Source organism: Myxine glutinosa, chromosome 2, assembly GCF_964187855.1.
Source record: "Myxine glutinosa chromosome 2, kmMyxGlut1.1, whole genome shotgun sequence".
Classification (NCBI taxonomy): Eukaryota; Metazoa; Chordata; class Myxini; order Myxiniformes; family Myxinidae; genus Myxine; species Myxine glutinosa.
This window is the reverse complement of record NC_136262.1, coordinates 205,034,370-205,050,353: the sequence shown is the minus strand read 5'-3', so window position 1 is coordinate 205,050,353 and position 15,984 is coordinate 205,034,370. Positions and strand designations below refer to the sequence as shown.

The 15,984-nt window shown below is 45.2% G+C and overlaps 1 protein-coding gene across 3 annotated transcripts in view; it reads left to right on the top strand.

Annotated features, from left to right (window-relative positions):
- SFXN5 (sideroflexin 5) overlaps nucleotides 1–15,984 on the top strand; it is a 548,869-nt gene that overhangs the window by 276,075 nt on the left and 256,810 nt on the right. For all 3 annotated transcript variants that reach the window (XR_013622453.1, XM_068106421.2, XM_068106422.2), the window contains one exon: nucleotides 9,622–9,737. Coding sequence is in view for 2 of the 3 variants with exons in the window: in XM_068106421.2 (XP_067962522.2) it covers nucleotides 9,622–9,737 (116 nt within the window). In the remaining variant the exon portion in view is untranslated. The remainder of the gene's footprint in view (nucleotides 1–9,621; nucleotides 9,738–15,984) is intronic.

Genomic DNA, 15,984 nt, shown 5'->3' with positions numbered 1-15,984 from the left:
TTCAAGTCAATCGCATGAATATTGATGATTTTAGACTTTTGGCCCTTTTGACCTCAAAAATAGTTGGTTTCCCAATTTAGTGACTCAATATGCAATTGCTGTTTAATTGTCACGTCAATCAGATGGCTAACCCCCGCTCTAGCGGGGAAAATGGCCTTAAAACGATCATTCATTCATTCATTCATTCATTCAATCAGATGAAAAATGACGATTTTTGAGATGAAATTTGATGATTTGTTAGATGAAATATTAATGATTTTAGAAGTTTGACCTTGAGTTGACCCTTGACCCTTTTGACCTCAAAAATAGTTGGTTTCCCAATTTAGTGACTCGATATGCAATTGCTGTTTAATTGTCACGTCAATCAGATGAAAAACGACGATTTCTGAGATGGAATTTGATGATTTTAGAAGTTTCACCTCAAGTTGACCTTTGACCGAAATTAAAAATTAAATAGGCATCTTCCTTATGACCAACTCTACAATTTGATGAAGTTTCATGATGATCGGATTAAAATTGTGACCTGTAGACAATTTACAGACAAACAGACAGAATAACGTACAAGACCAACCAATATAGTTGAATAATCTTCGATTTTCGCAAGTAATAAATATGTGCACAAAATCGTATTACAGAGCAAGCAAAATCCAAACAAATTGCCTAAAAAAACAATATTCATGATACCGCAGCTCTAATTCCTGACCGATCAAACTGTTGGTTTTGCATGCCTTTCATTGTACCTGCTTTTAGCTCGGTGGTATTGAATAAAACCATGGGGAAGCACATTTTTTGATGTTCATATAGTAGCCGTTTGTCCGGTTCATTGAAATGCATTTGACAAATGCCACAATGCAAACAACTCGGAGCAATGGTCTGCCTCGGACCTGGACGTTAATTATTATTATGAAACGCAATTTGCCTCTGCAGTTTCCTGTTATTGTTGCTTGAGGCAGCGTCACAGTACAGTTGACTTGCGATTTATTAGTGAGGCATATAGCATTTTCAGAAATTTCATTAGTCTTCCAAATTAAATTTGCTCTTCATCCGTAAACATGTCAGCACAGACATCGAGGATGCGGCTTTAATTAATGGAAAGTACGTACCTGGGTATTTGTTTGACTTTGCAACCTTTGAAGCGTGAATCTCCCGGGCACGTTATTGGCTTAATTATTGAGCAGGTAAGGGCTAAAAACTTGCATTAAGGTTGTCATTATGGACTCCTCTTGGTGCATGGTAAAGATTAACAGGCTGGGCCGGTGTTTTTGTTAGTGAATGTACATTCTTTTTTAAAATCTTTTTTTTAGGTGCGCCACCCATTATCTGTACCAGGATTGCTGTGTACCAGGTTTGCTATATAGCTGTATTCATGTCTGTTTTTTTTTTTGTATATCCGTGTTTTTAAATCGTATAATTTTAGCCATGAGATGTGCATAACAAACTCATAATTACCTCTGTCACCAAAGGTGGATGGAGGTTATGTTTTCACTCCTGACTGTCTGATTGTCTGTTTGTTTGTTTGACTGTGAACAAGATATCTCAAAAAGTTGTGGTCGGATTCAGGCCAAATTTAGTGGAGAGGTTGGGTGTGTGACAAGGACGAGAAATGAATAGTTTTTGGTGAAGATCTGGATACCAGAATTTTTTCAGTGATTTCATCATTGAGTGACAGGGCTACAAACGATATATACCATGATATCTCAAAGAGTTTTGGACGGATTCAGACGAAACCTAGTGGACAGATTGGGTGTGTGACAAGAACGATTTGATTTTGATTCATATCCGGCCTATCTGTGGGATACAAGACATAAACTGTTCAGCCTGGTGAGGGTATACGCTCTACCGAGTGCCGTTCTAGTTTGTTCTGTTTTTCCAAGTGTCGCTCTATGAGTGAGGTCTAGTTTGTATGTTTGTCACACAACTTTTGTCTACAGTTCTGAAGCAATTATTCTGAAATATTTTGTGTAGGTAGGTGACCAGACAAGGACAGCAACACACATGCTTGGTCAGGATCCGGATGCAGATCCGGATCTTGGAATTTATAAAGTGATTCTTCACCATTGAGAGATCGGGCCAAAATCGATATATAACACAATATCTCAAAATATTATGGACTTATTTAGCCAAAACCTGGTGAACAGGTTGTGTGTGTGTGTGACAAGAACTAATTGATTCACTTTTAGTGAAGATCCGAATCCGAATACGAGAAATATTTAATGTTCAAGTTATGTTTCACCATTGAGAGATGTGGCCAATAATGATATATACAGTACACTGTCCGGGTTTATTGCATCAGATTTCCATTGGCTTTGTTAGGGTCGAATGTTACCCACAATGAGGGACCCCTAAAATATAATCATATGCCAAACTAGAACAATGCGACTGTGTCGCCAATATGCCTCTGCAATGTCTGCATAGTCCCACATTGGGTAGATGCCCTCGTTCACTGTCCTAAAAATAAACAAGTTTGAATTTAAATCCCTTCAGCTGTTTTCAAGTATCACATTTTGACCAGCCCTGACAGGTTTCACATCGATCGGTGAAGCAGTTTCAGAGACGTTTTTAAATATCGGCTTTCAAGTTAATATGGCTGCCATACCACATTACATATGACCTTTTAAAATGTACACTCTGCATATGTATGAGTAGGGGATCACGTTTGTGAAGTTTCGTGTTGATCGGATAAGGTTCATTTTCTATCCAAGATGGCTGGCAAACCACGTGACCTATGACATCATAATTTTCAAACTAAATGCAACAGTACTGTTAGATGACATTTGAAAATTTCGCATCGATAGGGTGAGCGGTTTCAGAGATATAATTATTTAATATTTCCCTTCAATCCAATATGGCTGCCAAACCATATGACCTATGATGTCATCAATTTAATATTTCAATACAAATAGGTCATAGATCATGTGCATGCAATTTTAGACTTTTAGGATAAAGAATTCGATTAAAACATTTTTGGCTGGTGTACCACTTAACCTATGATGTCATCATTAACATGCTTTTGTTCCCCATTGGGAGTACTTGACAATGTGACAAGTTTCAAATTTTTGCATTCAGCGGTTTCCGAGAAATAATTATTTGCTTTTAATCCAAGATGGGTGCCATACCACGTGACGTATGACGTCACAATTATCATAAAAACATTCTGCATGGGTGTCATTCCTACCCTCAAAGTTTCGTCTCAATCTGACATATGGTTGCTGAGAAAAACGAGGTTTAGTCTATACGGATGGACGGACGGACAACCAGAAAACATAATGCTTCTGGCGACTTCGTCGGCGGAGGCATAATAAAAATTATTAGTAAGGTTTAATCAAGCTCGTCTGCACGCATATTACGCACCTCCATAAGAAATAGCATGGCGGGCCAAAGACATCAGGCTTTTAGGACTCTGTTGAAATATAAACTGCCCGGGTTTGTTGCGTCAGATTGGCTTTGTTTGGGTTGAGTGTTACTCATGTCGAGAGACCCTGAAAAATCGAATCATTGTCAAATAAAAATTATTAGTAAGGTTTACTCAAGCCCATCAGCACACACCATATGCACCTTCCTAAAAAATAGCATTACATAATTTTTGAACCGCCCCATAATGGGATTAAACAATCCGTGACCGTGTGACGAATCAGCTCGTTCTGATATAACTATGGCAGAGGCTGTCATGGATAAGAGGTGTCAAGTTAATTTTTTAATAGCACATTAAATGTGTTCCCCAATCGTACTGTTCATCTTTTATAAAGTGCTTTAAATGTGCGTTTCTCAATCGGCACATTATTGGATTTTGTCGCAGGGATTGTGACCACAGTGCGGTCATTCTTGTTAATCCAAGTTAATCTTGTACAAAATCATCCACCACCCTAAGATATTTATGTTGTGCTGATTATGTTTATTTCTCCTTTCAACCTCATTTTCAAACGCTTGCTGCAGTGGTGTTACCTGCCTCAGATTTTTGAACAGTAGTCCCATGCAAACTGTGTTTGGTGTGCGAGACTTCACAACCAGCAAACTAATTGCATCTCACTTCCCTTCTTTCCAATGCACAGCAAAAGCAAGTTAGTGTAATCTAGTAATCTAGTTAGTGTAATCTTAGTGCCTCAAAGCTAATTTTATCCTAGTTAATTGAACGTATTATTGTCACTCTATTGCATCATGTGTTCACTTACAGCTGAGTTTTTTCTGCCATTCCTCTGTTTTATTTGTTAACTCTGTTGTGCTATCACTATCATTTAAATATCCAATAATGTGAACCTTATTTAAGGGAATTGCTTCACGATAAATGTTTTCCGGAGGCAGAGTTGGCTCGATTTATGTTGGTGAAACAGGGTGCCTTCTGTTAATACTCGTGGGAGTAGACACAGGCTGCTTATTGCAAATAAATTCAGGAAATGCACAGGCAACACATGTGGGAGTTGTAAGTTATTGGTAGAATACTTTATTCTACAGATATCATTTCTCCCTATTTGCTGTTTGATTAATAGTACTTTTCATATATTATTTGCTCAAAGACTGTCGTCCAATACTTTTTTTTTTGTATACACAGTTGAGGCTCGTTCAAGAGATAACACACAAAACATATAACAAAGGGAGCAGGAGACAAGATGGGGCGAGAGAGGGAAGCACAACAACAGTAGGGAACAGGGACATCAGGAGATCTGTGGAAGGGAGAGGGCTGGGGTGGGTACATGGGATAAACGAGATGGACACAACAGGGACTTTCAGGAAATAAAACAGGGAATTTGAAGGTGGCCTTGGGGTGGATTAATGGGGGAAGAAAAGTTCATGATTTTGGACGAGGACGATATGAGATTGTGGTGAACACCTATTTTGAAGACCTGGAGGGAAGAGTGGGATTGGAGAGTGTGTGGGAGCTTGTTCCAAAGATGGGAAAGAAGTGGAATGAAAGATGAAGGTGAGCAGAGAGTCTTGGCAGTGTCACCAAAATGAGGTTGCTGGCAGACCTTGAGCACCCTGCAGAAATATTAGGGGGGCAGATCACAGACAGAGGGGGGGGGGGGGGATGCAAGGCCGGAGAGGAGTCGGTAGAAGACAGAAAGGCCACCTACATGTCTGCGGTGAGACAGTGAAAGACCCATTTATTCCAAAACGAATGATTTGATGGATCAGATCGGGGGTCCATACATGTGGGCAAAGCTGCCTCACATTGATGCGCATCATATTGTGATTGAGGTGACATTGACACCTTGAAAAAAGCTGGATAATTGGTATGGTCATCACCAATTTTGTTAAACAAATAAGAATCCTTTGATATTTAACTTGACTTATGAGTCTCTCTCTCTCTCTCTCTCTCTCTGTCTCTGTCTCTCTCTGTCTCTCTCTCTCTGTCTCTCTCTGTCTCTGTCTCTGTCTGTCTGTCTCTCTCTCCCTCTCTCTCTCTCTCTCTCTCTCTCTCTGTATGTATATATATATATATATATATATATAACTGTAAGAAATAGTAGAAACTCCACAGTACGAGCAGGGCGTCTCATTTGCATTGAATAAATAATCGTTAGATTAAATAAGACGCGGACGTAGCTTCAGGACGTCGATCTTTAATTGTCGACAAGCTTTCGACCAACAAAGGTCTTCTTCTGAGTCGGCCCCAAGTTCAACGGAAGTGAAGCGCACCTTCCAGTTACCGTTTGCGTAACTATGTACATATGTACATATATACATAGCCTGGTGTTGGCTTAGCGGTTAGGGTGCTGGCTTGGGATCCTAGGATCCTGGGTTTGAATCCCGGTCGATCGCTGAATTAATGCCAGGGGGGTTGACTCAGCCTGTCATCTTTCCGAGGTCGACAAATTGAGTACCAGCTTGCTGGGATGAATGATCACGGTGTGTACCCCGATTTAGAATAGGGACACCGTATCCCTGCGCATCGTAAGAGCGTGACCAAGGGTTGGCGTCAGGAAGGGCATCCGGCCATAAAAACATTGCCTCAAATTGTCATGTGGCCCGCAAGGCTAACCCCCACTCTAACGGGGAAAATGGCCTTAAAACGATCATTCATATATATATATATATATATGTCACAATTACCATGTGACCCTCTTCAGTCTTGTCTTTTCTCATGAAACCTTCAAATTTGCTGTATTGTGTTTCTTCTAGTTGTCCAAATGTGTTGTAAATAGTATGAATGCTTGCATTTTTCCAGGCATGATGACATGTGAGGTATGTATAATGATGGCAAAGCACTATCCTATTAGTTTTCATCCTTAGATGACGGCCATTCACAGTGTAAAATCTTTCAACACAATTCTTTATTTTGGTCCAGTGCATTTTTTTCGAATAAATAAGGGCAGTTTTGTAATAATATCTTTAACTTGCATGTATATTTTAACTCTACATTTTCAACCCTGGCTGACTTATTAGGGCTGTCCTAAAATATTTGTATCCTATTATATCTGAACATAATTGTAAATGAAATGGTTTTGAATGCTGTTTTTAAAACAGTCATTGTTTGTAGTCACTTTCCTTTGTATACACTTGATTTGACATCATCATATATAGTATATATTTATCAGCATCATTCTTACACTTTTCAAATGGCAAACTATCACCTTTAACTGTTAACTGCAACAGACATTATTTATAAACAAATAAACAAGAAAGATGTCGTGCATAGCACGATACTTGCGAAATCCATTAAGCAAATTTGACCTTAAAAATAATTAGTGGTTCAATTAAATGACCAAATATGCAAATCCTCCTCAAATTTCAAGTCATTTGGTTCAAAATTGAGGGTTTTAGAAATGTGGTCTATGTTGACCTTTTGGCCGTTGTTGACCTCAAAAATAATTGGTGGTTTGATTGAGTGACCTGAAATGTAAAGCCTCTTCAAATTTCAAGTCAATTAGATGACAATTGGTGAATTTAGAAATTTGACAAGGATGTTGACCTTTGGCCTATGTTGACATTTTGACCTTTTGACTTCAAAATGAATAGACTTCTTGCTTATAACCAACTCTACCATTTTGTGAGGTTTCATGAAGATCGGTTTAAAATCGTGACCTGTAGGCAATTGATATACAGACAGACAAACAAAGAAGAAAGATGTCATGCAGAGCACGACACTTGCAAAGTCCTGACGAGGCCATTGAGTGCTGTCATGGAGTGCTGTGAGTGCCCTCCAAAAAATTTGCCGTGGATACATCAAATTGGCCATTTCAGTAAGATTTAAATTGATGATCTTAATCAAAGCTCGGGTCGATTGGATGAAAATTGATTATTTTTCAGATGAAATTTGATGATTTAAGAAATATGACCTTGAGTTGACCTTGGATCTTTTGATTGACCTTTGATCTTTTGACCTCATAAGTAGTTTGTTTCCCAATTCAGTGACCAATATGCAAATCCTGTTTAACTTTCAAGTCAATCGGTTGAAAAATGACGATTTTAGAAACTTGACATTAAGATGACTTTTGACCTCAAAATCAATAGGTTTCTCAGTTGTGACTACCTCCACAACTTTGGAAAGTTGTTCCCAACCTGAGCACCAAGTTTAATCTGAATCTGTTCATAACTCTTTGAGATATCCTGCCTACAGACAGATAGATACACAGGAGTGAAAACATAACCTCTGTCCACCTTTTGGTGGTGGTGGTAATAATAATTTTAATTGTATTGTTATTATTATCAAGTAATACTAGTTACTAGTTACTAGTTATTACTAGTTATTAGTTTTAAGGTAATAATAATTTTAATTGTATTGTTATTATGCTATTTTATCCTCGCAGGAGGAGAGGGTATTGCATTTGGGTCCGTTTGTCTGTCTGTCTGTTTGTCTGTCTGTTTGTTTGTCTGTTTGTCCACACAGAATAAATATGATTTTCTCGGCAACCGTTGGTCCGATTGACAGGAAATTTCTACCATAGGTGAAACTCCACCTGTATAATTTTTTTAAATGATAATTATGACGTCATAGATCACGTAGTATGTGTGCCATCTTGGAAAAACAGAAAAACTTTGCACCTCTATATCTCCGAAAGCACTGCATAGAAAATATTGAGACATGGCTCCTTGTAAAGAACTCTCCATGGGGAATAAAATATGCTAATGCTGATGTCATAGGTGCCTCCATTATGACGTCATAATTCGACAAGTACAAAACTTCATCCGATCAAGATGAAATTTCTTCAGCATCATTTACGGATAAATTGGTGGAGAAAAAAAATTTAATGACATCATCGGTCGCGTGTTTCGGCCACCATATTTGTTTTTAACACAAAAGCCTTAAAAACCACTGAAAACACATCCTGGCGAGGGTCTGCAATCTCTGATTGCTCTTTGTTTTAAATGTAACATGGCAAAGTGTGTTATGCCTCCATTGACGAAGTCGCCGGAGGCATTATGTTTTCAGGTTGTCCGTCCATCGTCTGTCCATCCGTGATAGGTTTTCGTTACCGTGATAACTTGAGAATGGCTGAAGAGATCTTAGTCAAACTTGGTGCGGGTATGTATAATGAGGTATGGATGAACTGATTAGATGTTGGGGTCATGAGGTCAAAGGTCAACGGTCATGTTAGGTAAAAATCCTGATACCGCGATAAAGACCAAATTTGGTACATTTATGTAGAATTATGTAAAGATGAACTGATTAGAATTTGGGGTACAAAGTTCAAAGTCCTTATAGGTCTATAACTTGAGAACGGCTGAAGTGATCTAATTCAAATTTGGTACAGGTATGTATACTGATGTAATGATTAACTCATTAGACTTTGGGGTCAAAGTCTGTAATAGGTCTAAAACTTGAGAACGGCTGAAGTGATCTAATTCAAACTTGGTACAGGTATGTATAATGATGTAAAGGTTAACTGATTAGAATTTGGAATCAAGAGGTCAAAGGTCAAAGTTTGTAATAGGTCTATAACTTGAGAATGGCTGAAGTGATCTAATTCAAACTTGGTACACATATGTATAATGATGTAAAGGTTAACTGCTTAGATTTTGGGGTCCCGAGGTCAAAGGTCAGAGGTCATGTCAGGTAAAAATGCAATAACATGTGAACAGCTGAAGGGATTCAAATTAAAACTTGGTACAGGTATGTATAATGATGTAAACATGAACTGATTAAATTTTGGGGGCAAGAGGTCAAAGGTCAAAGGTCATGCCAGGTAAAAATGTGATAAGTTGAGAATAGCTGAATGGATTTAAAGCAAACTTGGTACAAGTATTATGATGATGTAATAATGTGGGCGGAGGCATATCAGTCGACATTGTGACGTCGAAGAGAGTCGTTCTAGTTTGTTTTGTTTTATTTGTGATTTGGTAATGCAACTTAATTGTTAATGGATGAGTCTCCAAGTTCTCATCTCTGAGTTGAATTTCCTGGAAAGTGGACATTAACTGCAAACTGCCTGTGCTATTACATTGCAGGTATAGCAGGGCGATAAAGTGAGCCTCCAATAAGAAGTGAATGAACTACCTGTTCAAACTGTTTTATTTTTGTAACCTATTATCTCGCAATAAATTACTCTAGCTCTTTATAATAAGTGATATTCTTTTGCAATCCCACTACCACTATTAATAACTGTCCCTCCTCTTCCTAACTTGTGTAAATTGTGTTCTGTCTCTCCCTCTTCCCCCCACCCCTCCCTCGTTCACTCTCTCTAGCATGTGCCAACGTTTGTAACGTTTTCCTCATGCGACACGGAGAGCTGTCTGGGGGAATCGATGTTCTTCAAGCTGACGGATGTGTCGTTGGATCCTCACGCATTGCTGCAAAGCACGTATGATACACATCTGTATATATTTCACATTGATAAGAAAAATAAAGAAAAAGAAGAAAAAGCACAAAATACTGATAACCTATGGGAACTGAGAATAAAGGTGCGACTCTCAAGATTGTAAACAGCACTCAATGGCCTCGTCAGGTTGAGTGGCAAACTTACACAACAATGATTTTTGATAAAACTTACACAACAATGATTACGCAACAATGATAAAAACCAGTCTCAAAGGCCCCTTGTTGTAAAAATGGTGAAATTGTTTGATAAGCTTCACATCGGGAGGAGCAGTGCAAACAACAGCTGCCTTTTGATGTCAATTTATACTTTCCATAATCACTTCCCTGATGAAATGCCTAAGGATTACTTTACCGATACCGATAACTGGATAAACTCCAGATGTAACTTTTAAAGTATCACGGTGTCCAAAACTTCCCATCAAAAACGTTATTTTTCTCAAAAAACAATCGTTGGTAGAAGCCTTTGTTCGATTTTGCATTAGTTTGCGTGTACGAAAGATTCAAAACTTATATGAAAGGTGAGTTAATGATTCATACCCTAAAAGTTAATGAAAAGTTATCAGTTTTATATTTTAATGTGCTTCAGCTACAACCTACAGTTTTTCAAAAGCTTTTGGCCTTTGAGTTCATTCATTTATTGTCGCCCGACCCTAGGGGCAGATCCAGGAATTTCAAGATGGGGGGGGGGGGGTGGGGGGGGGGAGGGCATGAAGTCATAGTGTCGAACCAGGGTGGGGGTCGCTTGAGGAGATCTGGGGGTTCTCCCCCAGGAAATTTTGAAAAATTAATCGTCGGAGATGGAATTTCCTGCGTTCTTGGAAGTTTCTGCAGTTCCATGCGTTTTTCCCTGGCCCAACGGTTACCTCATCGCCTCTGATGGTGAAAAATCCTCCCTCCTTTAAACACTTCATCAGCCTGTCTCTAATCTGGCCACCAATGATCTTTATCACCTCGTTCTGGATGGTCTTCCAACAGCAAGCATTCCTGTTGCCACTCAGCAGATGCTGCCATATGATGTTTTGGCAATGTGACTCAAAATAGATAGGAAATTTCCTTTGTTTTGAGACATCATTACATTTCAGTGAATTGTCTTCCCGATGACCCCTGAGCGTGAGTGCTATGTTCTGCCGATGGCAGAGCAGCACCACACCGACAATTTGCTACAGAATGTGAAGGTTTTTATTTTCATCGTTCAATTTGCTTTGCTCGGAAATAAGGTTATGGTATCCTCTGGTCGGATTTCAGACACTTACCATCAAATTACTAGCAGCAAGCATAGCTTGTTTATGATAGTTCAGTGAGCTGTGCATCACCATTACATCGTGTGTACCAGTTGCTTTCCATAGGATGGTTAAGGGCGATCGGACAAGCACCCCTCACTTGATTTGACCATTCTTAGAAGGGAACATAACACAGAACTCACACATCCCACCTCCAAGTACAGAACTGTAAATTTGTAACGATCGAGCCACTCCTTGTGAAAATTCAGCACATTTGAACGATTTTGTCGTTTATGTTTGATCCGTTGAACACACAGGGAATCAAAATTTTGCGTGACAGTGATACTCATTTAAGTACTTGATTTTCTCATCACTCGGAAGCGATTCGATGCAAACATTGCCCACCACAATATCACCGACATCATAAGCTGGCAGGGGCTGAATACCTTTCAATGAAACGGAAAACCAAATATTGCTTGGAGTCATCAGAAGGAACCAGAAGAAGTAAAGAGCAAAGATGGAGTCATCAGGAGGAACCTGGATAGGATTTGGGTTTCAGTTGCTACTCTGCAACTCTCAAACCTTTCAATGAAACGGAAAACCAAATACTGCATTGGAGTCATCAGAAGGAACCAGAAGAAGTAAAGAGCAAAGATGGAGTCATCAGGAGGAACCTGAATAGGATTTGGGTTTCAGTTGCTACTCTGCAACTCTCAAACCTTTCAATGAAACGGAAAACCAAATACTGCATTGGAGTCATCAGAAGGAACCAGAAGAAGTAAAGAGCAAAGATGGAGTCATCAGGAGGAACCTGGATAGGATTCGGGTTTCAGCTGCTACTCCACAACTCTCAAAGCCATCCAGGCGCAGCCAAGTTGAGATGAGACATGCCAACCAACCAAGACGAGACATCCAAAATGCAGGGACCGATTTGTTATTTGTTGCATCAGTTACTTTTGGAGACATCAGTATTGTCAAGTGGATCGGAAGAAGCGGTTGCTTCATTACTTTGTACTCGTACCTCTGGTCGGGCCTCGGTTTATACTGCTGCTGCTGTAGGTCTACCCGGTGGCTGTTGTGCCTCATCTGTTGTTATACATGGTATGGTCGTCGCGCTGATGGACGAAAAGAAGTCCGTAATTTTCATCTTTTTCAGATCTTCCATGACACTCACTCATGTTGGCTTAAGGCAAAGTTAGTGATACGATACAACCTGCAACCCCGCATTGACCAAGTACCTCGGTGCTCAGCATTATCGGGTGGACGAGTCCACTGACGCGCTTGATGAGGGGTGTTGACCAAACACAAACACCCTACGTCGAGCGCGTTAGTGAAGTCGTTCACATAGCGCACGCGCGTATCCTGTAGGCTACACGTCACACACGCATAATTAACACACACACGAAGAGAATATTGAATGGTGCGCACCGTTCTGTACCTGCCACTGGACTGCAGACATACAAGAACTTTGTGCTGTAACTGACTTTGAATGTAATGCACATTTGGTGCTTCACCCGTGTTTGCCTCATGCATATTCATGCTCCGCTCATGTTACGTCATCTCCGCATGATCTCCGCGTCATATCCGCTGGAGCGGCTGCTACAAGTTGACCTCTCTATGGATGGTGGATTTATGTGAGGGAAAGCAAGGTTTTTTACCATCCCACTTTGAGTGTTTTATAATAAAGAAAAAGTGATTTTAAACCTCTGAATGTTGGTAAGCTGCCTGGAACATTCTTTATTCAAAAGACTGTGGACAAGAAGGCTGTTCCAGGATAATCATAGCTTTGTGGCGGACACGATGGCTCGCTGGCGCAGTGACGTAATTCCGTGCACCAGTGGGCGTCGGCGACGCCCAGGTGAGGGGTGGCCTCGAGATATACACGCGGGCTCACAGCCCCGAGCGAGTCAGTGCTGATGAGTGAGCAACGAATAAAGAGCTCGAGTGAACCCAAAGCGTTGTGGCCTACCTTTGTTTTAACGTGTGTGCCCAGCACCCACAGCTTATAATTTGAATGTTAAAGCGCGATGCTGCGCGCGCTAATGCTTACGCAAGGAGCAAGCGGACAACGCGGTTCATAAAAGAGTCTTTATTGAAAGTACTCAAACTGCAGCACTCTCCCTGGAGTGGCCCATCCCCACTTGGTGTGCGGGGTGATGTCACCACGTCAGTGCTTTCGTGTCCGCCACACGCGCCCCCCCAGAATCCCCGCGCACCTGAAGGGTCAGTTTGCGGGGCAAACGGATGACCCGGCCGAAGCGCCCCCTGGCGACTGGCGGCGTCTGGGATGCAGGGATGCCATCTGGGATGCCTCCGGCTGCAAGACCGGGGGGCGGCGTGGCGACGGGGCTGGGCAGTGCCGGGGGTCCGCCCGCAGGGGGGCGGCCCCGACGCGGGGGTCGGGCCACTGGCGGTGGATGGTCCACGTCGAGGTGGGCCGGCTTCAGGCAGTCTACAGAAACGCGGTCAGGAGTACCGCCGATGTCCAGGGTGAAGTGCTTCGCCCCGGTCTCCAGCACGCGGAAAGGCCCGTCGTACGGGGGCCGCAGTGGTGTCCGGTGGGCATCGTGGCGGACGAAGACGTACTCCGCCGTGCGAAGCTCCGGGGCGACGTGCGTCGGTGGCTGCCCGTGGCATGCCGTTGGCACCGGGGCGAACCTCTTGGCGGTCTCTTGCAGAGCGGAGCGCTGCTGTGCCGCGGACCATGGTGCCGTGGAGTCGGGGAGGAATTCGCCCGGCACCCGCAGCGGTTGCCCGAAGACCAACTCCGACGCGGATGCGCGCAGGTCCTCCTTGGGCACCGTCCGGAGGCCCAGCAGGACCCAGGGGAGCCTGTCGGCCCAGCCGCCGTCGCGGAGGGTGGCCCGGAGCGCGGCCTTCATGGCGCGATGGAAGCGCTCGCACAGGCCGTTAGCCTGGGGGTGGTAGGCCGTGGTTCGGTGCAGCCGGACCCCGAGCCCCTGCGCGACCGCCCCCCAGAGCTCCGAGGTGAACTGGGGGCCGCGGTCGGACAAGATGTCTGAGGGGGCGCCGAACCGGGCGACCCAGGTGGCGATGAAAGCCTGTGCGACATCCGCCGCCGTCGTCGACGCCAAGGGCACGGCCTCCGGCCACCGGGTGGTGCGGTCCACCATGGTGAGGACGTGGGTGAAACCCCGCGAGGGGGGCAGAGGTCCCACCAGGTCCACGTGGACGTGGTCAAACCGGCGTTCCGGCATCGTGAACGGGGCCAACGGGGCCTGGGTGTGCCGGTGCACCTTGGCGCGCTGGCACGCGAGGCACGTCCTAGCCCAGCCGCGGACGGCCTTCCGGAGGCCATGCCAGACGAACTTGTCGGCGATCAACCTTTGGGAGGCCCTCGCGCCCGGGTGGGACAGGCCGTGGATGGCGTCAAACACCTGGCGCTGCCAGCCTGCGGGCACGATGGGGCGAGGACGCCCGAGGGAGACGTCGCACAAGAGGGCCGTGCCCGCGCCGTCAAACGACACCTCGGTGACGCGGAGGCCCGTGACAGCGGTCCGCAAGGCCTGGACTTCAGTGTCAGCGGCCTGGTCCGCTGCCATCCGGGCATAGTCGATGCCGAGGTGGACTGCGTGGGCGACGGCCCGGGAAAGGCAATCCGCCACCGGGTTGTCCTTCCCCGCGACGTGCCGGATGTCCGTCGTGTACTCGGACACGGCCGAGAGGTGACGCTGCTGCCGGGCCGACCACGGCTCGGTGACCTTGCCCATCACGAAGATCAGCGGCTTGTGGTCGACGAAGGCCGTGAACGCACGGCCCTCGAGCAGATGGTGGAAGTGCCTGACCGCCAAGTGAAGCCCGAGCAACTCGCGGTCGAAGGTACTGTAACGGCGTTCGGGCGGGCGAAGCTGCCGGCTAAAGAACGCCAGCGGTTGCCAAGCTCCACGCACCCATTGCTCATGCACCGCGCCCACCGTGTAGCCCGAGGCGTCGGTGGTGAGGGCGATCGGGGCATCGGGCACCGGGTGCGCGAGCATGGTGGCGTTAGCCAAGGTGAGCTTCGTGCCCGTGAACGCCGTGTCCATCTGCTCGGTCCAGGTAACGTCGCCTTTGCCCGGCTTACCTCGGAGAGCTTCGTGCAGGGGGCGCAGGAGCTGGGCAATACGGGGCAGGAACCGATGGTAAAAGTTCACCATGACCAGGAACTCCTGCAGCCCTCTGATCGTGCGGGGGCGTGGAAACCCCTTCACCGCCTCCACCTTGGCCGGCAGGGGGACGCCTCCGTGCCTGGTGACACGGTGCCCCAGAAAATCGATTATGGCGGCGCCGAACCGGCACTTTGCGGGGTTCACAATCAGGCCATGCTGGCCCAGGCGTTCGAAGAGCGTGCGGAGGTGGCGTAGGTGCTCTTCGCGGGATGCGCTGGCGACGAGGATATCGTCCAGGTAGACGTAGACAAAATCCAAGTCGCGCAGGACGCTGTCCATCAGTCGCTGGAACGCCTGAGCCGCATTCTTCAGACCGAAGGGCATCCGCAGGAACTCGAAGAGTCTGAATGGCGTGATGACCGCCGTCTTCGGGACGTCCTCCAGCCTGACGGGGACCTGATGGTAGCCGCGTATGAGGTCCACCTTCGAGAAGAAGGACATGCCCGACAAACGGGCGGAAAAGTCCTGAATGTGGGGGACGGGGTAGCGGTCGGGAGTGGTGGCGTCATTTTGACGGCGATAGTCCCCGCACGGTCGCCATCCCCCCGCCGGGCTTCGGCACGATGTGCAGCGGCGACGCCCAAGCGCTCTCTGAGCGCCGAACGATGCCGAGTCGCTCCAGGGTAGCGAACGCCACTTTTGCCACCGCCAGCTTCGTCGGCTCGAGGCGGCGTGCCCGGGCGTAGACCGGTGGCCCGACGGTGGGGATGTGATGGGCCACCCCATGCTTGACGGCCCCCGCCGAGAAGGTGGGCCGCGTGAGGGCCAGGAAGCCGGCGAGGAGGCGGGTGAATGCGTCCGCTGCCGGAAGCGTACAGATCAACGTGGCCGGAACCGAACC